This window comes from Nansenia antarctica (genome assembly GCF_963989245.1).
Source record: "Nansenia antarctica genome assembly, chromosome: 14".
NCBI lineage: Eukaryota > Metazoa > Chordata > Actinopteri > Argentiniformes > Microstomatidae > Nansenia > Nansenia antarctica.
In genome coordinates, this window is record NC_137684.1 from 13615989 (window position 1) to 13639562 (window position 23574).

Sequence of the window (23574 nt, forward strand, 5' to 3'; positions counted from 1 at the left end):
GAAACCAAACAGAAGGCCCATTACTGTGTTCTGCTCTAATGGTTCACACTGATATCAAACCAGTCACATTCAGATACATATGCATACACACCTCCCTCACGTTGCATAGCTGACACAAAACATTCCAATACTATTTACAGAATTAAAGGTAAGCCACACAATGTTTCACTTGCACATACAGTGCAAAGAAGAGGGTTGGTCAGCAACATTTGTAGGAAGTTAAGAGTTAAGATTTGATCTACTGTAAGAGTTACTTTATCCAGATCTATGTCATATTCTCCATCATTAATATTTGTATATTTGATTGAGCTATTTTTTTCTTTATCTGACTTTATAAATGAAAGATGCACCTGATCCCAGAGGATACAAGCATTACTGGGATGTTTCTACACATACTAACCATGTAAATGAGCTCTAAATGAAACAAGATGGTTAACGTTAATGTTGATTTATGCTGACATGGATAATTAATTAATCAACCCATTGTCTTCATATTGCATCATATTACCATGCTATGTTAATTATGATATGTTGCTTCATGTAGGCTCATATCTTTACAGCAATATCCCTGTAAACACCTGTTACACCTGTAAACTCTTGCTAAACTTATCAGCTCAATTACTCGATTCTTTCAGAATGCCCCCCCCCCCCCCCTTTCCATCCATGTACTATCTTACTCAATGTCCCATCAGAAAGGAGCTTGGGTGGAAACACTAATGAAGAATGACAGGTGTCTCAGTCAGGATGAGGGAAAACCATCGAATGGGTAATGACCAAACAACAGCAAAAGGCCAGTTTGTGGTACGCAGGCGGCTGCTGTTTCTGGGACCTCTCAGAGGAATAGCCGTTGATAGTTCCGCCAGCCAGTTTAAATTTGACCCTTCACCTTTTACTGTAAGTGTGATTGAAGGGGAAGTCCTTTAGCCCGTTAGGCTGCATCACTGGTTCTGGTCCTGGTAGGTCCCGTTCCCGTAGTGGTTCCCGTCCTCCTCCTCCTGCATGGTCATCCCTTTGGTCTTCTTCCAGCCCTGCTTGCGACCAGACGGGTTCTCTGTGGTGCCGTAACTCTTCTTGGTCGCCAAGGCGGTGTCGCTGGCCAGTTCGGACTCCTCGGCCAGCTCGTCCTCGTCGATGATGCCGACCTTGTCCTCGCTCGTGCTCTCGGGGTCGGCCCAGTCCTGCTTCTCCCCCGAGGCGAAGATAGCGTAGAAGACAACCCCGGTGTAGTGCACACAGGCTGCTATGACGAACACGTTCTGCCACTCCAGACGGGTCTATGGGGGGGGGGGGGAAGAGAGATATGGGAGGGGGGTGGGGGGCGATGGGAAGGAGAGATAAGTCTGTCAACAAACTGTCACTGGTGGAATTTTTTCCCCAGTGTATCACTCACCTGTGTGGCGGAGTGATACATATAGTTTTAAAAGTCCCAGTGCTGTTATACTGTATATCGACACTCATGGAATGCCTCTTGTCCAATCAAATTACTTGGTCGGAACTAACTGTTGTATAATTACTGTATAACCAACCTTGTTTTTAGTCAGGGCTCCAACAATAAGGGGGCAGACCATTCCAGACAGCGTTCCTACGCCATTAGAGATGCCCATCAGAATACTGGCATAGCGTGGGGCGATGTCCAGGTGATTTACATTAAACCCTGCGAATGCAGTAAAAAGAAAAGTCCATGAGTGCAAATGGCTTATGCCACTGTACAAATCAAAATATTTAACAAATAATTGACAGTTGATGTCAATACCACAGTCACAGTCACAGTCTCAGTAACAGTCTCAAAACGTATGCACCGCCTTCAGAAAGGTTGTCGGAATTTTGAAACGTAGAATTTTGATTATTAAGTGGATTATTAAGTATACTATTAATATACTTAATATAAGTATACTATTAAGTATTTACCATTTCCACACTGTAATGTAATGGATGGAATTTAAAAGGCAGAACTAAAATCTGTCTCTCTTTGGTTGCCCTGCTGCCAACAGTCTATAAAATATTCACTAAAAGTGCCTATCAGGAGACAGCAGTGTTGAATGCACACAACATCCAACCCCAAGGAGTATAAAACAGATTTACTGCAATCTACTGCCTTTAGGGCAGAAGGTAGACTTCAACACTGAGACACTGAGAAGCTAGACTCTTGGACCATACTGCACCAGTCAGAGAAGGATGAGTCTGCAGCCTCATGTTTACTCATGTCTCTACCATACCTGTTTTGTTTTCTTCCCGTTGTCTGTCACCTAAGACAGACAGTAGCACCCCGTTCTGTCAAAGCCAGTGAAGGGTTTTCCAGGATGTCAGATATGTCGTGACGTTAGAATTATAAGGTTCTATCTCCATTTTTGGTCAAAATTTTGTTTTTTACATAATCTGATCCATTAGGTGTTTATTAATGCCTGTGTGGTGTTATTTTTTAAAATGTTGACATTTTTTAGTTAGTAATGAATAAAATACAAAGGTTCCATCTCACAAAACATAATGGAATGTAAAAACTTTGACACTCAATATCTCTGAACTACCCTAGACGGAGATAGAACCGTATCATTCTAAGGTCACGATTTGTCTGTTCTGTACAGCACGGATGCCTTACCTGAGATGGCAAACCCACTGAAGCCCACCGCCAGCACCAGGAAGGAGATGGCCATGCCGCGGGTGTGGGAGAACCCCACCACCAAGAGCAGAGTAGCCTCCATACCAAAGCCTGCAGAAACACACACACACACACACACACACACACACGTGCGATCAAAGGGCTATGCCACTTCCGAAGAGCAACTAGGAGCTTTGAAATGATTGATTGAGCTTAATGTTATGTAGAACTGAATTAATCTGGTATTTATCTAGGATTGACATGGTAATACACTAATTACACAATAATTACTTTGTCATTTTGATTCAATGAGTAATTACTAAAAAATATTTGTTAATTAATTACTCATTGAATCAAAATACAATGATGTACCATTTGGAAGCAGGATGTTATTTGAAGTTATCACATGATGCTATTGTATATGGCCTCATGTGTACTGTAGGTATCAGGTAAGTGTAATGATCACAAGGTTGGCAGATCAGTGGTTCGAGCCCCGGCTGGCCACATGTCGAAGTGTCCTTGGGCAAGTCACTGAACCCCAAAATTGCTCCCAGTGAGCGGGCCGGCACCTTGCATGGCAACTTGGCCATTGGTGTGTGAATGTGTGTGTGAATGGGTGAATGAGAGGCCGTTGTAAAGCGCTTTGGAGCAGCAAAAAAGGCGCTATATAAGTGCAGTCCATTTACCATTTAAACATTAACATAAGTGCAATCTGAGACAGGACTTTTAGATAAAGTATTACTACAGTAAATGGTTAGGGTCGTGTTGTACCTCCACAGTTCATGATTTTTCGCACATTTGTTGTCGTCATGAGGTTACGACTCCGTAGAAGGTCGGCCAGCTGCCCTCCGATGGGGACGACGATGGTCATCACCATGTGAGGCACGGCAGACAGAAGCCCCACCTGCAGAGAGGGGAGCACCCCAAACATGCTGGTGAGATGCAACAACATTGAGATATTTGTTTTTCATGTGCACATGACATGTTCTACAACAGCATGTTTGGATACTGGATTCTGATTGGCTAGCAACAGTGGTAAATCCCCCAACAACCCACAGTTCAGACCGCATTTCCAGTATCAATGCCCCTCCCAATCAATCTGATTAAGAACACCTGTGCTGACCTACAATGCAATGGTTGATCTGGTTTATGGGACTATTATTCTGTGGCGGAAGGATATATGTATTCTGAAACGATTGATGATTGTAAATAAATGAATTTAATGTTACAACTGTGTATTTATTTGTTATATTATGTGGTGGCTGTTGTAGAAAAGCAATTGACCATTGGAGGGCGGGGGTTGTGGAGACATTTACCACTGTACAGGGTTTCCCTACTCGGCTTCGCCTCGGGCCACAACCCTGCACCAGTGGTAAATGTTCCTCTCGTGGTCAATTGCTTACTTTTCCCATTTATGAAGGTTTGTTTCTTTTAAAGCGATTTCTCAAGTTCACAACAGACAGGGTCAGTGTGAGGCGAGGAGGCCCACCTTGCTGATGGGCAAACCGAAGACCTCCTCGAAGTAGGCCGGCTGGCTGATCAGGAGCAGGTAGAAGGTCCAGCTACGGCAGAAGTTGGCCACGATGATGGCGTACACCGGCATGGAGGTGAAGAAACGGCGCCAGGGTGTCTTGAATTTCTGTGAGGAGAGAGGAGAGAGGGCGGAGAGAGGAGAGAGAGGAGAGGGGGGTGAGAGAGGTGAGAGGGGTGAGAGGGGTGAGAGAGGTGAGAGGGGTGAGAGAGGTGAGAGAGGAGAGAGGGGTGAGAGGGGTGAGAGAGAGGAGAGAGAGTAGAGAGAGGTGAGAGAGGGAGAGAGGTGAGAGAGGTGAGAGAGAGAGAGAGGTGAGAGAGGTGAGGGAGGTGAGAGAGAGAGAGAGAGGGGTGAGAGAGGTGAGAGAGGGAGAGAGGGAGAGAGGGAGAGAGGAGAGAGGGGTGAGAGAGGTGAGAGATGAGAGAGAGGAGAGAGGTGAGAGAGGAGAGGGGTGAGAGAGGAGAGAGGGGTGAGAGAGGTGAGAGAGGAGAGAGAGGAGAGAGAGGTGAGAGAGAGAGAGAGGGGTGAGAGAGGGAGAGAGGGAGAGAGGAGAGAGAGGTGAGAGAGGAGAGAGGGGTGAGAGAGGAGAGAGAGGAGAGAGAGGTGAGAGAGAGAGGGGTGAGAGAGGGAGAGAGGGAGAGAGGAGAGAGGGGTGAGAGGGGTGAGAGAGGTGAGAGAGGTGAGAGGGGTGAGAGAGGCGAGATCTTCTTCACCAAATGCCCCCTCAAAAATGTTTACTCACATGACACATAATAATAATAATAATAATAATAATAATAATAATAATAATAATAATAATAATACATTAGACTTATATAGCGCTTTTCTAGACACTCAAAGACGCTTTACAAACTGAAAAGATTGAGTAGTAATAATAAAAAGAAACAAAAATAAATAAATAAAAGAAAGTACAGGGGTCTAATTAATTTTTAGATTACTAAATCTAAATCTAAGTGTCTTTGTAGGAAAATCTACTCTGTATACTGCAAGTATTTCTAGATTTCGGGCGGAGAAGTGGCGAAAACAAGCAACGCCAGCGTCCTCTCTCGACCGGCATTTTTCAAAAAGTCAAGTGTGGGCATCACAATGGATAGATAGTCCCTATTATGTCACTTTGGAACCTCTACATGAGTATCTTAACACACGTCCTAGGAGGTATTCATGCTGGAAATATCATGCTGGAAATATCTTGAAGATGTATGGGGCTGTATGATCAGATAAGATGAGTTTCACACCTCAGCGCTGTTCTTGACTCCCTCTCCGATAGTGGTCTCTATGTAGGTCCTCTCCTCAGCACTGATAGTAGGATGGGCAGCTGGGCTCCCATAGGCCAGCAGCAGCCAGAAGACATACCATATTATTCCAAATACACCTGAGGGCACAATGACAGCACAGATAACAGTCACTGTCCTGCCTATCACATGGATATAAACGTTTCACCTCACTGAATACACCCCTTGCTTTGTGACCTAAATGAAATTGTAACCTTCTCTCAGATTGTTCACTAAACTTACAGTAGACTTACAGTAGCTTCCATAACCCCGTTTGTAGGCCCTATACCTCCAGATAATAAATGGACTGACTTATATATAACGCCTTATTCCAAAGCGCTTTACAACGGCCTCTCATTCACCCATTCACACACACATTCACACACCAATGGCGGCAAGCTGCCATGCAAGGCTCCGGCCCGCTCACTGGGAGCAATTTGGGGTTCAGTGTCTTGCCCAAGGACACTTCGACATGTGGCCAGCCGGGGTTCGAACCGCCAATCTGCCGACGTTGCAATCATTAGACAGCGGCTCTACCTCCTGCGCCACAGCCGATTATTATTATTATCATTATCATGCATGCATGTATATCAGTGAAACATACTGTAGGGCTATGTAAGGGTTGGTTCCATGCAGGGGAACAGGACAGACTAATTAAAATGGGCCTTGACCTTTTCTGGAAAAAATCCAAAGATTTTTCATTATTCAAACAACGTGAATGAAATATGAGTCGTAGAGACAAGACAAGAAGATTTCATTTCAGACGATTAATCATGTGATTAGATCTGAAGAGAGCAACGGTTGTTATATTGAAACACAGCAGGCAAAGTTAGAGATGGTGATAAGAGGTTCAATCTTAATCAAACAACTGTTTACATTTTGTGAGCTTAGAATGATAAGGTTCTATCTCCGTTTAGGGCAGTTCAGAGATATTGAGTTTTTACATTCCATTATGTTTTGTGAGATGGAACCTTTGTATTTTATTCATTACTAACTCAAAGATTTCAACATTTAAAAAATAACACCACACAGGCATTAATAAACACCTAATGGATCAGATTATGTAAAAAACTAAATTTTGACAAAAATGGAGATAGAACCTTATAATTCTAACGTCACGATTTTGTAAAGTGAACCAAGGCGACCAAGGACAGACAATATGTTTACCTGCTGTCACTCTGATGACATGAGCATGATGCTTTGTTTGTTGTTTAAGTAACCTAGTAACCTAATGTCATTGTATCTATGTGTCTATTTGATCTTTTCTTTTATGCACTTTGCGATTATTCTTGAATAATAAAAGGGTCTTAAGTGTAATAAATTATAATTATTGTGATTATGATGTATATTATACTATATATTATAATGATTCATTAATAATAACAATAATAATAGTAATTGTATTCATAATTGCTACTCACACTCAACTGGTTCTAGGGATCAATGATATTGCAGAAGCTATTCTAAAGTCATAAACATAAATATACTGTACCTGCAATGTTTCCCTATGGCTAGAGATAACAGACTATGGCTAGAGATTACAGACTTTTCTCTGGTTCACAAAGATCCCTATCGTTGGTCATTTCTGCCATCTAGCGTATCTAAACTTCAATGCATGCATTTCAAAGATTTCAATTTTTTTCTGAAATTATCACAAAACATGATGGCCCAATGTAGCCGTTTCAGCCCCAGTATCTTACTGTGATCTCACCATAGATGTAGAAGACTGAGGGCCACCCAACATACTGCACCAGAACTCCCGCTAATGGCATGGCGATCACTGCACCAGCATAGGAGCCTAGGAACAAGAGGAACATAATATTGAATCATATTATCATTCATCTCAATAAAAATCAAGTACTGTATCTTCTTTTTGTGTGTGGAAGGAATTTGCCAGATCTCAGATCTCAGAGACACCCTGTTGAGAATATTAAAGATGTGTGTGTATGGATTATAGCTTTTTTATGAGATTTTAGCTCATTTGTGTGTTTAATACTTGAGCAATATCACACGAGAGGGAGTGCTGTTATACTGAATATCAACAGTGAATATCAACTGTTTAAATACAACAGTTCTACAGCGCCATTTATTAGTTAACAGTAATAAGCGACAACAGATTATGATTTGTTTGTTTATTTAATCATTTATTTTGCTTCCGCCAACAAAAAATAGTTCTGCAACTGAACTTCAACTGTACTGTTGCCTAGTAACTCCGAACACAAACATCCGCAGGCTAGCTACTTTGTATTAACGGTCATTTAATAGAACACCTGTGAGTGATACATGATACATACATGATACGGAGTGATGCATATAGTTAAAAGTCCCAGTGCTGTTATACTGTATATCGGCACTCATGGAATGCCTCTTGTCCAATCAAATTACTTAGTCGGAACTAACTGTTGTATAATTTATGATTTGAATTCAGTCTAGGCTACGGTGTCACAGCATTTCATATTGCAAAAGACAACAGCATGAATTATTTGAGAAAGCAACAAGCCATCAGCCTTACTGGATGTATTGCATTAGTACTGTTAGAATGAGCCATTGGCATGTCCATGAGATGGGGTGTTCTAATGTATATTCTATTATCTGATGGTCTTATAAACACTCATTTTGAATAGGCCATGGAACATGAGTGTGCTTTTGGACAGTAGGCAAAATGACACTTCATTTGGGTGAATGGGAGAGTATCTCCTTCACAGTGTGCAGGTGAGCTGTGTGCCGGGAATCTTCATTCACAAGCCATGTCAAGAGGGGTTTCAAGCATGGGTTGTCATGGCACCAGTTTATTGTGGAAGATGGGGGTTTTAATGCATTTCAGGGGGAACAACAGCAGACATCTGCAAAACAAAAAAAGCTGCCCACTCCCCTTTTCATCCATTTACCCGAGATGCTAAACATCTCTAGACAGAGAACAATTGACTATCCACTCAATGGATTTGTTTGGTTTTGAACTAAACACATTTGTGTATGGTAACGGTTAAAACCAGAATAAAGATGTTGATGACCATTGGTTAGTAGGATGGTTTGTTTAACTTGGAATTTCTCTTCACTTTATGATTCTGCTTTCTGCTTTTATTTTTAAATTCTGTGATTGCTGGCAGAAAAAGTTGTCTTTTTTTAACTGTTTAATGTAAACCAGTGTTAATTTTGGCAGGCTTTTTAGTCACTTAGTCTTTGGTGTTTAGATGAAGATGCACACCAGTTCTAGTCACACCAAGTCACCTCCATTTTTCTTAGTTCCAGTCCAGTTCCAGTTGATGAAAACTGAAAACATTCCAGTGCAGTCTCAGTCCACAAAAACCCCCCAAAACATTTGAGTTTAGCCGTAGTCAGCGAGGAAAACCTGACTACAATGTTTTGGGGTTTTTGTGGACTGAAACTGCACTGGAATGTTTTCAGTTTTCATCAACTGGAACTGGACTGGAACTAAGAACAATGGAGGTGACTTGGTGTGACTAGAACTGGTGTGCATCTTCCATCTAAACACCAAAGACTAAGTGACTAAAAAGCCTGCCAACATTAACACTGATGTAAACAATAAGAACCCTGATGATACAGTATGTACTGTTAGTATCATGACTCACCACAAAAGGACGTGGTAGCCAGTCGACTTCGCTCCATGGGTGGTGCCCATTTGCTCCACATCCCATGGCATGCTGGGTAGGTGACCCCCTGTTAGAGAAACGTGATCAGCAATAGCCAAGAGGGACTACACTAGGCATACAGTAGTGGCTCATCCCAACATAACAGGGATGTTGAACACCAGTACCAGAATGTTGAATACATTAATAAGCCTTGTCACGGTTCATCGATACAGAGAACTTCTGAAAACCACAAAACCACAGACTACTGCCAGTGTGATGCAGCCCGAATTGGTTGTCATGATCAACCGTAATAAAATGTATGATCAGCTGTAGGGATGGGAATCGAGAACCAGGTCCAGTTGAGAACCGGTAACAAATTGTTCGATGCATCGGAATCGTATGCCTCTGAGTTTATCGATTCCTCTTATCGACGCCGGCATGTTTTGCGCATGCGCTGACAGTTGTCTGAGTGACTTAACATTCCCATCTAAAAATGTTGGAGCAAGTCGTTGCAAAATGTTATGGTTGCGGCTTGATTGGTACTCAATCGAAAGAGAATTAAGCAATATCACACGAGAGGGAGTGTGTTATACTGAATATCAGCACGGCTGTGATTCGGTCGTAGGTACGAGGCCGCCAAATTGTATTTATGTTCAAATGTTATGTTCAGATATTATACTCTGTGTTCAGAGACTCCAGATAATAAAACAGCTGCGTTGACGCTGAACCTGTCTACGCCTACTTTTTTCCATGCAGAACATTTATCAGGAATCGTGCCAGCAAGCACAAAGACGTTATAAAGCCGTCATGATGACGTCTTTCAGAGACGTCCAGGATTAGGCCAGACCACATGTCGTTTAGGGGATTGTTATGACGTCTTTTCCAGGACGTCATCTCAACGACTTTTTGGTGACCCAGAATGTCACCCTATTTCAACTAAGAAAAATCTTAGGGAAAAAGACTTTGCCATCGAGTGTCACAAAACTCATTTTGATCATTTGTTCATCTTGAGAGAGATCAGAATGGACGAATTCGGACCAGCCAGATAACGGTCAGATGTACGGATACATACAGTAAGATTCTTGGGTTCATTAGCCATTGGCATTGCAGCAGAATATCAGAATACACAATCAATAATAAAATAAGCAGTATATAAAACAACAATCAGCAATCAACAAGAGTAAAGTAGCAGCAGAATGCAAATCAGCATATCAACATCATTAACGTATTTTCAACCTGCTTGAAAATCAGCACAAATTATGTTTCCGATGTTACACAATGGTCAGAAAAGGTTTATTTTAACCTCGATTACAACCATTTAGTTATTTCAGTGGCAAAGTATTTTTCTGTCAAATATATTTTAGTTGCAATAGGGTGATATTCTGGGCCAGATACTAACTAGTTGTGATATGACTTGATCTGGCCGCTATTGGGGTCCATCCATGCTGCGCTTTTTGAAGCTGAGGAAATTATTCAAATGAGTTTTGTTAACACGTTTTCAAACAGCTTGTAAATCAACGCCAATTATGTTTCCGATGTTACACAATAAGTGCTGGTCGGAAAAATAGTTATTTTAACCTCGATTACAACCATTTAGTTATTTCAGTGGCAACGTTTTTTTCTGTAAAAAGTTATTTTAGTTCAAATAGGGCGATATTCTGGGCCAGATACTAACTAGTTGTGATAAAACGTTATCGGGCTGGTCCGAAATCGTCCGGGTCCGTCGGTGCTTCTGGGAATCAATAAAGAATCGAACCGATAAGCAAAAACTGATAATGGTGTTGGTATCAATAACATCTTATCAATTCCCATCCCTAATCAGCTGCCATGGGGGAACTCTCACCTCCACCAAACCCTGCAGGATGCGGACAAACATGACACAGCCATAGTGCCGCCTGGCCGCTGTCGGAATGAACATGTTCAGCACTGACGTCAGGAAAATAGCCGCCCCAAAAACCCTGTGGAACCATTACAGAGTCATCAGGACGAACACAGCAACATTGAGAGACACACTAAAGCAATAGCATGATAGGCCATGATACTATTATCCAGCCTGACCACTTCATCCTATGCTTTTCATGCTTGTTTCACAGTCTGAAGTAGTTATGACTTTCTCCTGCATTACTGTATATCCAGTCCCAGGTGAATATGAGGACCTCAGTGTAATGTATCCACTCTCTCGGAATAAGTACTCAAAGTTCGGGAGGTATTCAATCCGTCTGAGGTCCGTTCAAACCTTTCACTGGGGCAGGTGACAAATCCAACGTCACAAAATGACAGATCTGATGCGTTTGCCTTTGGTGAATAAAGATCCAAAGATCCCGTTTGAAACCAGAGGAATTTTCTCTATCACCTTTTCGCTCCCCCAGGCCACAGCCCCGCCTCTCCCGTTTTCCAAAACAGTGTGTAAGTGACACTTGTAATATTCCAGAGGCTGGTGTTTCAGGGAGGAATCAGATGCAGGATCTTTCATTATTAACTCTGTCAGTTGCGTGTCCTCTGTTCCTGTGAAGCTTTTATTACAGGTCTGCTATCAGCCCATCAGCTCTGCTCACCAACCCGGACGGCTTTAACCCTTACCACACACACACACACACACACACACACACACACACACACACACACACACTCTCTCTCTCTCGCATGTTGCTCTCAACCCATCTCTCGGTTTTAACCATTACAACCCAGATGTGTGTCTATTCCTCTGTTATAAGCCCTTACTGCACCACTGTACATCAGTCTATGACTCTGTTATAAACTCCTCACCCCGCAGAAAGAAAATATCAATTCGACACCAAACCAAAGTCCCACCCTTTCTCTCTGTTTTAACCCTCAGCATACACACACACAAACCTGTTAGATCCAAATACACTCTTTTTTTCTGTAAAGATGTCTTGACGGAGGTGATTGACAGGTGTGGTCTCACCTGTTGGCGGCTAGCTTGTTGGAGATGAAGCCTCCGGGGATCTGCGTGACGATGTAGCCCCAGAAGAAGGAGCCGTGGATCAGCCCCACCGTCTCTGGGTCCCAGTTAAACTGAGCTCTCTGGAGAGGGGGGGAGCGGGGGTCATTAGATTTAGTCATCCAATCATTCATTAGACCCCTATACTTTCTTTCTTAATTTTAGCTTATTACTCTATCTTTTCAGTTAGTAAAGCGTCTTTGAGTGTCTTTGAGTGTCTAGAAAAGTCTAATGTATTATTATTATTATTATTATTATTATTATTATTATTTTAGCATATTACACTCTTATTTCACAGTAAACTGCTGTGTGTGTGTGTGTGTGTGTGTGTGTCAGTCTGTCTGTCTGTGTCTGTGCCTGTGTCTGTGCATGTGCGTGTGTATGTGTCTGTGTCTGTATCTGTGTCTGTGCATGTGCGTGTATATGTGCTTGTGTATGTGTGTGTGAGTGTGTGTGTGTGTGTGTGTGTGTGTGTGTGTGTGTGGATCAGTCTGTCTGTGTGTCTGTGTCTGTGTCTGTGCATGTGCGTGCGTGTGTGCGTGTGTATGTGTATGTGCGTGTGTGTGTCTGGTCCAATTATGCTGTTGAAACAGAGAATGGTTTGGATGGTGCTGCTGTCCTTCGAAACACCACTTGAACTTTTCCATGCAACAACAGCATCGGCTGTTGAATAACAATAATACCGGCATATTCATGTAATACATTTCCCTATACATTATATAATTAATTGACTGTGCTAATCAAAGATTTAGACCGCAGTGATCTGAGTGTATACGTTGATGGCTGATGAAACATTAATGATGACTAATCATTCTCTGCATTATATACTCCCATGGTTACTAGAGTATGTACTGTATTGTACAGAGAAGGATATGACACCATTGAACAAGTTCATGAAACCCCAACCAATGGAATAGGCTAATCGTGAGCTCAGAATGATAAGGTTCTATCTCCGTTTAGGGCAGTTCAGAGATATTGAGCGTCAAAGTTTTTACATTCCATTATGTTTTGTGAGATGGAACCTTTGTATTTTTATTAAATATAAATAACACCACACAGGCATTAATAAACACCTAATGGATCAGATTATGTAAAAAAAAAAACTCAATTTTGACCAAAAATGGAGATCCTAGAACTTTATAATTCTAAGGTCAGGAAGTCTTCTCTCCCTCCTGCCTCACCTGGAGTACAGCGGTCCCGTTGATGTACACTGTGTTGTTGTTGACCATCTCCACGATGGCCACGCCCAGGTTACAACGGATGCCGAAGGAGATGCAGAAGCCCAGGCCGCTGAGCATGGCGATGATGTAGCGCTTGGGCAGGCCGCAGCAGCCGCAGTCCAGCAGGGGGGGGCTGTGGACGGGGGTCAACACCGGTTGTCCATCTTCCGTCAGCTCGATGTTGTCCTCCTCGTCCACATTGGTGCCGTCGATTTTCCTGTAACGTAAACACGGAGGGGGGCAGGAGGAGATCAGGGTGTGATGAAGCCGGCTGAAGACTTAAACACCCATAAAAAGGTTTAAGCGAAAAAGCTGGAAGAGTTTCCTCAAAAGAGTAGATTTAGACAAACGCCTTCCTTCCTTCCTTCCTTCATCCTTGTCAAAAAACGACAAACTGACAATCACCACCCAGCCGTTTCACTCTGGCAACTCAGGAATTAGATTTGACATGAAATTAGCGGCTGTGTCTCAGGAGGTAGAGTCGCCGTCGAATGATCGCGAGGTTGGCAGATCGGCGGTTCGAGCCCCGGCTGGTCACATGTCGGAGTGTCCTTTGGGGCAAGACACTGAACCCCAAAATTGCTCCCAGTGAGCGGGCCGGCGCCTTGCATGGCAGCTTGTCGCCATTGGTGTGTGAATGTATGGGTGAATGAGAGGCCGTTGTAAAGCGCTTTGGAGCAGCTTTGGAGCAGCAAAAAAGGTGCTATAAAAGTGCAGTCTATTTACCATTTACCACAGAGCTGGGCAATATTGGATACACATCTCTTTTCAATAACCCAGTTGGTTCGCGGATGGGAATACTACACAGTACGTTATATATTGGGAGGTTTGCTTATCGGCCTCTCACACCCTTAAATAAGACCTACATGGTTTCAACCATTCTTTCTAAAGAAAGAGGGTCATTTACAGCTGTACATTTTTTTTGTTTTTAGGATATTCTTTGACAAAGAAGGGGTGAGGAGATCTCTCCCTCCTCTCTACTGTCAGAGGGCAGGAGGTGAACCCAGGATGGACTTCTGAAAAGGTCACAGCGCATCTGTTATCTGGCTCCCCTCAACCTCCTCGCTCCACACACCTGTTCCATTACCCGACGTCCACCTCTCCCCTCATCCTCCGCTTCGCAGTAATTGCTTTCATCTGGGCGCCTCAGATCTACACCTGAGTTGCTCTCCGGGAAGATATGAATGAATGAGGAGTGGGACATCAAGAAGTGTATCGCTCTTACATGCTGTGTTGAGGGTGCAGCACAGTACTCCTGTATGTTCCAAATATATTGTCAATCCCTGATACATTGCCAGCTGTAGTGACACACGGGGGGGGCTAGGCCAGTGTTTGAAATCGCAGAGCGCTTCCTTCATTCTCAAGACCGGACTGAATGCGTAGAGTTTTCAATAGTGACGCTGTAGTAATGCAACATCAAAAGCTCCGTTTTCAAGTCCTTTTCTTTCTGGGATTGCTGATTGTATGCTGTGCCCCATCCTTATCTACCTCCCGTCTATAGAGTTACGGTCTATCCTGCAGTATGTGCACTTAAATCACTGGACAAGTCCTTCGTGTGAAAGAGATGCTTGCTTGAAAGGCCTGCATTTGTAGATCAAAACAAACGGCTGCCTTTTACCTTCCCTACAGGTATTAGCAGAGTAAGCAGACCCACTCATCCCTGCCTCCCCCAACCCCAACCCCTGCCTCCCCCAACCCCAATCCCTGCCCCCCCCAACCCCAATCCCTGCCTCCCCCAACCTCAACCCCTGGCCCCCCCCCAACCCCAATCCCTGCCTCCCCCCCCCAACCCCAACCCCTGCCTCCCCCAACCCCAATCCCTCTGTCCCACTGTGTACTCCCAGTCTCCACGATCTAAAACAGACTGGGCAGATGTTATGAAAACTGCTGATTATTATCAGAAGCAGGAAATAGCCGTCACAAGCAGCCTTCCTCACACCACAACACTAATGAGCCTTTTTTAATTAAGAGTTTACTATCCACAAGTAGGCAAAACTAGTAGGCTCTCTTGTGTTCATGTGGTTAGCCACAGAGTGGAGCGAACATGAAAATGATCATACTTTGACAATGAAAGAAAAAGATCACTCTGTCACTGAGCTTATGGATTTTGTATAACTATAACAAGTGATTATAGTTACTGAACAGCTACATACGGCTCACACACATAGCCAGTCATGCATAGCCTGCGACTCACATCGGAGGATATAGACAACCATATCAATTGTCTTCCTTACAATGTCTGAGACATACATTCATAGACAACTCGTGAGCTTAGAATGTTAAGGTTCTATCTCCGTTTAGGGTCGTTCAGAGATATTGAGCGTCAAAGTTTTTACATTCCATTATGTTTTGTGAGATGGAACCTTTGTATTTTATTCATTACTAACAAAAACATTTTAAACATTTTAAAAATAACACCACACAGGCATTAATAAACACCTAATGGATCAGATTATGTAAAAAACAAAATGTTGACAAAAATGGAGATTATAATAATACCTTATAATTCTAACGTCATGAACTGTGAATTCCTGTTTAAACTTGAACTGTCAAATCACAAGCAGAATTCTAATTCATTTCAACCTACATAAATTCGAAGTCTGCTAGTGATTTTCTTGGTTGTGTGCTTCAGTACAACCAAGGTGGGTTTTTTCCCCCTCCAGTCAGAAGTAGATAGAATACATAGTGATGTCATTTACTTCTGTGAATATATGTAACCTCAGTCAAAACATTTTGGATGTGAAAAGACAATTTTGCCTTCAGACCGTTAATTATCAAACAGTCACATTTCTAATGGTTGTCTTCATTACAGCACAGAGAGGCTGATAGATAGATAGATATACAGTACTGTATAGATAGATAGATAGATAGATAAACTGAAATTGACTGATTAATGGGATCAATAATGAATGGCTTGGTTAATAATATAGTCTGCATCAGAACAATCGGGATTCATTTTGAGAAAATAACCTGTCTTTCATCATAGTGTAGAATGGATTTTAGCAGTTTGATTAAATATTTTTTGGCATACATAGATCTTTGTACACTTGAAGTAACCTTTCACAGCACGCCTTTTCCCGGCTTTTAGATACAATATCTATGCTGTGAATGATGCTGTTATGTGAATGCATTGCAAAAATATGGTGAGCAGACACCTTTTTTTGGGTCATTATTTTAGTCTAATCTCCCTGAACATGAAATCTTGATGGATGAATAAATATGCCACATTTGATAAATATGTTACATTTTATTTTTCTTTGGATTCGATTTGGGGATTTTGAAAAAGAAAAAAGTGTACTGTTGGGCTTGATGTGTTTCAGACTGCACAGAGAACAAACTGGCTTTAAATATTTAAATATGCAACATTTCTTTTCACAGGAAATTGCCTCCTTACTTGCTTTATCTGTAAGACAACAATCTACCTCATATGTGGAGTTTTCATATTCCTCCTCCTCTTGTGAAATATGTATCAGATATGAAATATGTATCAATGTCTTAAAATAAATCTGTATCTATGATTACATCACTTTGCAATGCATGGCAAAAAATAATCAAATATTCATTTTGGGATCTCTGGGTACAGAACACATTGAGCCTTAATGTGCAGACTCACAGGTTTCTCCTGGTCCCTACAAAAGGGTTCGACTTTTTCATTACATTTTTTAAAACAAAATACAAATATAAAAATTCTGTACATCAACAGCAGCCATGCACATCATGCACCAGTCCTCCCAGTCCAAAGCTCACCTCTGCAGGTTGCCCATGGTGTCTGACACACCGTACTTCACCTCCTCCTTCCCTGGTTTCAGCACCCTCTCCTTCAGCCCCGCAAACCCCCCGAAAGGCATCTTCCCTCGCTTCTCTTTTTCCTCTCTTTATTTCACAAAGTGTGTCTCTCCCTCTCTTGTGCGCTTTTGCTTTTTTGCTAGAAAAAGAATCCGCTAGACGTTGTTGCTCATCCTTCCTGAGTTGTAGGCACCAGGGTCTGGCTCCGCCTTTGTGGGGGAGCCACGGGTCCCTCAGACGTGAGCTTCACCTCTCCACTCCTCTCCGCTCTGGCCAGAGGACCTGACGGGGAGGTGAGAAGAGGATGTGCAGAGTGAGGAGGGGGTCGGTGGAGGTGACGGGTGGTGGGTGGTGGAGACAGAGGATGAGTACGTACTGAGGATCAGATGTACTCCTCAAGGTCCAAGGCGCCAGATAGAGTCCACTAGCATGGCATGAATATGTAACCTCCAACAGGTCCAGGAAAGAGAGACGCAGAGGGAGAGAGAGAGGGAGTGAGAGAGAGAGAGAGTAGACTACCACTTCAGTATCTGGGCATTGTGTGGGGTCTCTTGTGTGGGTGCAACAGGACTGAGCGCCCCCCTTTGCTCTCCCCTCCCTCTCTCCCCCCACCAGGGGTACCTGTCTCCCAGAGCCCGCCCCTCTCTCCCCTCTCTCCCCCCTCATCAGCCCTGCAGCCCCGCCTCCTCCACAAGCAGGCTGGTTCATCTGATACCAACGCAGAGGACGGATGATTAAATATTGACAGACTTGACAAGCCGCATTGAAGAAAGACAAGAGTAGCAGGCTGCTGGGGTGTAAGATGTGCGCAGGTGAAACGTAAGAGGTGCATCGGGTTCCCGGTACGCTCCCATTCTTTGCCAGCGTTTCCACGTCACAGCAGAGCTACCCGCTATAGAGACGGGAAAAGCCGGTATCATTACTGTCACAATACTTGCAGGTAATACACATCATCTGCATGGACATTATTCACATCAAATGACACCTTTGTTATTTCCTTAACGAGATAACACAATGTTATCTATGGGCGGGTATGGGCAAGCCTACCTCATTCAAGTGTGAGTTTCTTTATTTGCCGGTCATTAAATATGTAGAATGTTTTAAAAATTCAGATATTGCGTTTTTAAAAATTCATCAGTAGACTGGTTGGTGCTGCGCTAAGCTCTCAAAGTCTGGGTTGTTCCAAAGTGACGGCTTGGGGCAGTGCCGGTACTTCTCTAGTCTGTGTATGTGCCATAAATAAACCGTGGACCTGGCTCCCTTGTGGGCTCTGTTTCAATAAATAAGATGTATGTGCCAGAAATAAAACAGCCCGGTTGCAGGAAACCTGGACTCAGTGTAACAAACAGGAATGAAGTTGTACCGTATGTATACAGCATGTACTGTATATTAATGATGTCAATGTGTTTATGCCTTGCTAGCACATGAGGTTTTGTCATGGCTGTTAGGGTCGGGGCAATTGTAACATTGTTACTATTCTCCTAACCCAAGCAGCTCTAAGAGGAAAATGACTTATATTAACCTTGAAATGGTATGAATTATACAAACATCTATCTTTTGATAGCCTTGGGTTGTAATATATGTCATTTAGGTGACACTTTTATCCAAAGCGACTTACATTGCAGTGAGTGCGTACATGTTTCAGTATATATTGTCTCAGCGGAACATCACAGTGTAAAAGTGCAAATAAAGCTGTAAACAGACAACAGACCTAGAGACCATTACAGAGCACTAGAAGGCCTCAACTGTAACCCTAACCCTAACCCTAATTTGACGTCTCTACACTGTTTTTTTTATCTGCTACACAGAATATCATACACAAATATCACAGTTGAGTCTTTGTGTCTTTCAACCCCCCCCCCCAACGACACCGGTTTCCCTTTGGACAAAGACATATTTAAAAAATAACAACAAACGGTACTCTTGAAAGGAACCTATACAGTAGGGGGAAATAAGTTTGATCCCCTGCTGATTTTGTAAGTTTGCCCACTTACAAAGAAATGAGCATTCTATCATTTTAATGGTAGCTTTATTTTAACAGTGAGAAACTGAATATCCCCCCCAAAATAAAGGTTATGAATTGATTTATATTTGATCGAGGGAAAAAGCATTTGATCCCCTAGCAAAACATGACTTAGAACTTGGAGGAGAAACCCTTGTTGGTAAGCACGGAGGTCAGACGTTTCTTGTAGTTGGTCACCAGGTTTGTGCAGGATTTTGGTCCGGTCCTCTTTGCAGATCCTCTCCAAATCCTTAAGGTTTCGAGGCTGGAGCTTGGCAACTCAAAGCTTCAGCTCCCTCCACAGATTTTCTATAGGATTATCCATTATCAATAAAAGGTCATTGTTATAGATGGCCGCTGACGCGGAGAGCGAGGTCCACCCATAGTTCCCTCTGATTTGGGCCCAGATCTTCAGTGTTGAGAACAATGGACCTATCGCTAAGCCACGCCCCCTTTGAAAACTCAGACAAACAAACAACGCTTCACTGACAGTGACTGAATGACATTCAATGACTTACAATGGCGGGAGTTGGCACATTTCTGATTTCTGATTTACCACAGCAATAAATAGACATGATTTTTAAAGATGACAAGAATATTTAGTCTAGAAGTTTTTCACCATCAGATATTAGTGAGTTGTTTGTCCGAGTTTTCTGCCTGTAGTGACTTTTGCTGTGATATGATTGGACAATTTCTATTTTGGGGCGTGGCTTAGCGATAGGTCCATTGGGTTTTTACTATGTTTTGATGGTGACAGTGGCATATCGCTGCAGACTAAAGCCTGGAGGGAAGACCCCACCACCTCTACGCCAACACGGCAGTCATGCTGCCCGATCACGTCTCTTCACTACACTGGCTCCCCGCTGGTGGAATGAGCTGCCCACAGCTGTCAGAACTGCTGAGTCACTACCCATCTTCCGTCGTAGACTGAAGACCCATCTCTTCAGGTTACACCTTAACTGCTCCTCCTGAGACATCTACTACCCCAAGCACTGTGTCTCCTGAAGACACCCGCTTTTCCCCTCTACTGTGTCCCCTAAAAACTTCTATTGACCCCCTTGTACTGTTTCTCTGTTTCTCCAGTGTCTATATAAAAATAAAAATAAAAGCCTGAGCTGGATTACTCTTCCTGCTACGACTGGTGGATTGATGATTCACTTGCTTAGTCAAATGTATTGATTGTAAGTCGCTTTGGAATAAGGCATCTGCTAAATGCCAAAATTGTAAGACGACAGACAAGAACTGGCCTCAAGTTGACACTAGCTTCTGTTGGTTCACTCTTCCAGAGGACAGTTTTGTGAAGGTTGGCGGCCCAGTAATAAAACCTGAAATTTGGTAGTCCCAGTCCTCCCTGCGTTCTGTCTCTTTGTAGTAAAGATCATTTCATTCTTGGAATTTTTGCCCTCCCAGATAAATGAGGAAATGATATTATCCAGATTAAGGAAAAATGACTTGGGGAGAAATAAGGGCAGACTTTCTGGGTAATATTCATTTTGATGGACTGTACTCTGCCAGCTAGAGATAGGGGTAAGCAAGATTGGGTGATGTTAATGCCCAGGTATTTAAAACCAGTGGGATTGGGAAATGTTCCGGGCTTGGTCATTGATTGGAAAGCTCACACTTTTCTGTAGCTTTGTAACCAGAAAAGCTTCCAAAAACATTAATAAAATGTGTGAGATACCGGCCACTGGGTCTGATATGTAGAGCAGCAGATCGTCTGCATAAAGGGATACCTTGTGCTCATTACCCTGAAAGTAAGTAAAAGAATGACAGGGGCTCTGAAATGGTTATAGCAGAATAACTGGCTGAGGACAGAGACGGTAATAGAGCCGTATCTATGTGTGTGTAGGAGTGATGGACATGAGAGGAAAAAGATAACTGTTTGTCTGTAGGGTGCAGAAACCTCCATGGATTTGTAGGTGAGAAGGAGGATTTTGTAGGTGATGTGGAGCCAGTGGAGGTGAATAAGGGTGGGGGTGATGTGCTGCCAGGGCTTGGTGTGGGTGAGAACCCTGGCAGCTGAGTTCTGCACATACTGGAGCCTGTCCAGGGCTTTGCTGGGAACCCCGAACAGGACTCCATCGCAGTAGACCAGGCGGGAGGTGACGAAGGCGAAACCCTCGCCCACGGAGTCAGTGAGGGAAGGTCGTAATCTGGCAATGTTTCTGAGGTGAAAGAAGGCAGATTTGGTGATGGATTTGATGTGTGACTGGAAGGAGAGGGTGGAGTCAAGGATGCGAACTTCGGAAGATGGGGAGATGGAGCAGCCATCAACCTCGAGGATGAAGTCGCCAACCTTCCGGAGCATCACCTTGGGTGCCACAACCATGAGCTCTGTTTTCTTACAGTTTGAGTTTGAGAAGGTTTAATTTCATCCAGGTGACAAGGGACTGAGGGGGGAGCAGAGAGTATGGAATGGAGCTGAGATAGATATAGATATTGGGTATCATCAGCGTAGCAATGGAAGTTGAGGCCGTGATGACGGAGGATCTGGCCGAGGGGAAGCATGTAAATGGTGAAGAAGAGGGGTCCAAGCATAGAGCCTTGAGGCACACCTTGATTGACTGGTGCTGGGGGGGAATTTGAGCCATTGATGGTGACAAACTCTTCCCTGTTTGAGAGGTATGATTCGAACCAGTAGAAGGCTGTGCCGGTGACACCTAGGAGGGTGGAGAGGCGGTTGAGGAGAAGGGTGTGGGAGACAGTGTCGAAGGCTGCAGAGAGGTCCAGGAGGATGAGGATACTTAAGTGGCCAGAGTCAGCAGCAATGAGGAGATCGTTGATGATCTTAATAAGGGTGGTCTCCGTGCTGTGGTGTAATCTGAGGCCAGATTGTAGGGGCTCATACAGCTCATGGTTGGACATGTACTGATGGAGTTGGCCGGCGGCTACTCTTTACAGAGTTTTACTCAGGAAGGGAAGGTTGGAGATCGGCCGGTGGTTGTGAAGGTCAACAGGGTCCAGACCAGGCTTTTTGAGGATGGACTGAGGCAGTTTTGAAGCTGGTGGGTACTATGCCAGATAACAGGTTGGATAGGGCCGGTGCACTCACAGACTTGGTGTTCCTAAATGAGATGGTGCGTTTAGGATGCTGCCTGGGCAGGGAGACCGGAACAGTGAAGAGGATGGCATGGTGGTCAGATACAGCCATGTCCAGGCACTGTAGGTCAGGGGGAGGTGGGCCAGTGGCGCACGCCAAAGCGGCGTGTGGCCTTTGGTGTGGGTGGGACCTTGGACATGTTTATGTTTATGTTGATTTTATTTCGCACACATTTCGAAGGTACACAGTTGACAGAGAACACAATAAATAAACAGTGCAGGAGGAGGGAAGAAAACCCAAAAGGCCAATGTGGTGCCTCCACCTAATAATCGCCAAGAGTGTTATAAAGAACACAACAATAACATACAGAAAAATAACATAAGTACATAAGAGTGATTGATACTTTTGTTTGGCATTCATTTCCAGCCAGTACATATTATCATTGGCTCTGATTTTAACCGCTAACATTTCAATAAACAAGTATGGGGCAAAGTTGTTTAATGCCTCTTGACAATTCAGTATTCTCAGAGATGTAACTATTATTTATAATTTTACATATACGATTATTATGCATGGCCTTTTGTCTAAGTTTAAACAGTCCAGGCAGTTTCCTTGCATTCTAGTAGTGTAATTAATAGTTCTAATAGTTGTTGAATATTATTTCCAATATATCTGATTGTGATTAATAATATCTGGCAAGAACGTTTTGTTTCTAAGACAAATAAATGTTGCCAATATTATTTCATCGCAACATTGGAGGTTTTTTCTTCTTCTTTCTTTTTTTTTTATAGACAGGGTTAGGGTTCCTGCTTCAGTCGGAGAGAGTTCAGTTCCTCTTTTTGTGTGTCAGACAGTTTGCCAATTATATATGAGTAATTAAAACATGCTAATAGTGGATCTTTGATTAAATCATAAACTCTTTGATATACCTATATTGGAAGGCCATCAAGGCCTGTGGTTTTCCTGTCTGAAAGGAGTCAATAGCCAACTGGAGTTTGTCCACTGTAATTAAGCCTTTACAACATCCCTTTTGTGTTACAGGCAGTTTAACATGACTGTTAGTGGGGAAAAAACAAAAACAAATATTTTTGCAATATATCCTTCGGTGTGTCGAGGATTATTCAATACTTCTATAGAACAACACAGTTAAAGAAGCAGGGTGTAAGTTTGTTGGAAATCTTCCACCTCAAATTCAGTTAAAGTTTCCAAACAACAACATCCTCCCCCGAAAAAGGAGTTGCAGTGTTGGACATTGTTGTGTTTCTGTAACTGGGTGCCTATGCGACTGTAGCCTGATGGAACCAGCCTGATCGCTGCGTTCACCATTGTCACATTCACGCATCAGAAAAAAAAAAGGAAAAAAAAGAAACGTTTTCCTTCTATCAATGGCCCCTGACCTGAGCTAGATTACTCTTCCTGCTACGACTGGTGGATTGATGATTCACTTGCTTAGTCAAATGTATTGAATGTAAGTCGCTTTGGAATAAGGCATCTGCTAAATGCCAAAAATTTAAATGTAATTGTATTCCTCCTGATTGAAACCGTTTAAGTTATCGCCCAGGGATATGGCCCAGGG

At 43.1% G+C, this 23574-nt stretch overlaps 1 protein-coding gene across 1 annotated transcript; it reads right to left on the reverse strand.

The window, feature by feature from the left end:
* Positions 1–938: 938 nt before the first annotated feature.
* slc17a8 (solute carrier family 17 member 8) lies at positions 939–17018 on the reverse strand (the record flags this gene model as incomplete). The annotated part of the gene is made up of 12 exons (XM_080545157.1): positions 939–1274; positions 1527–1654; positions 2597–2707; positions 3368–3500; positions 4086–4235; positions 5363–5499; positions 7110–7196; positions 8989–9076; positions 10832–10946; positions 11915–12033; positions 13132–13387; positions 16918–17018. 12 exons carry the CDS (start codon positions 17016–17018, stop codon positions 939–941), a joined length of 1761 nt encoding a protein of 586 aa, XP_080401283.1.
* Between the last annotated feature and the right edge of the window lie 6556 nt (positions 17019–23574).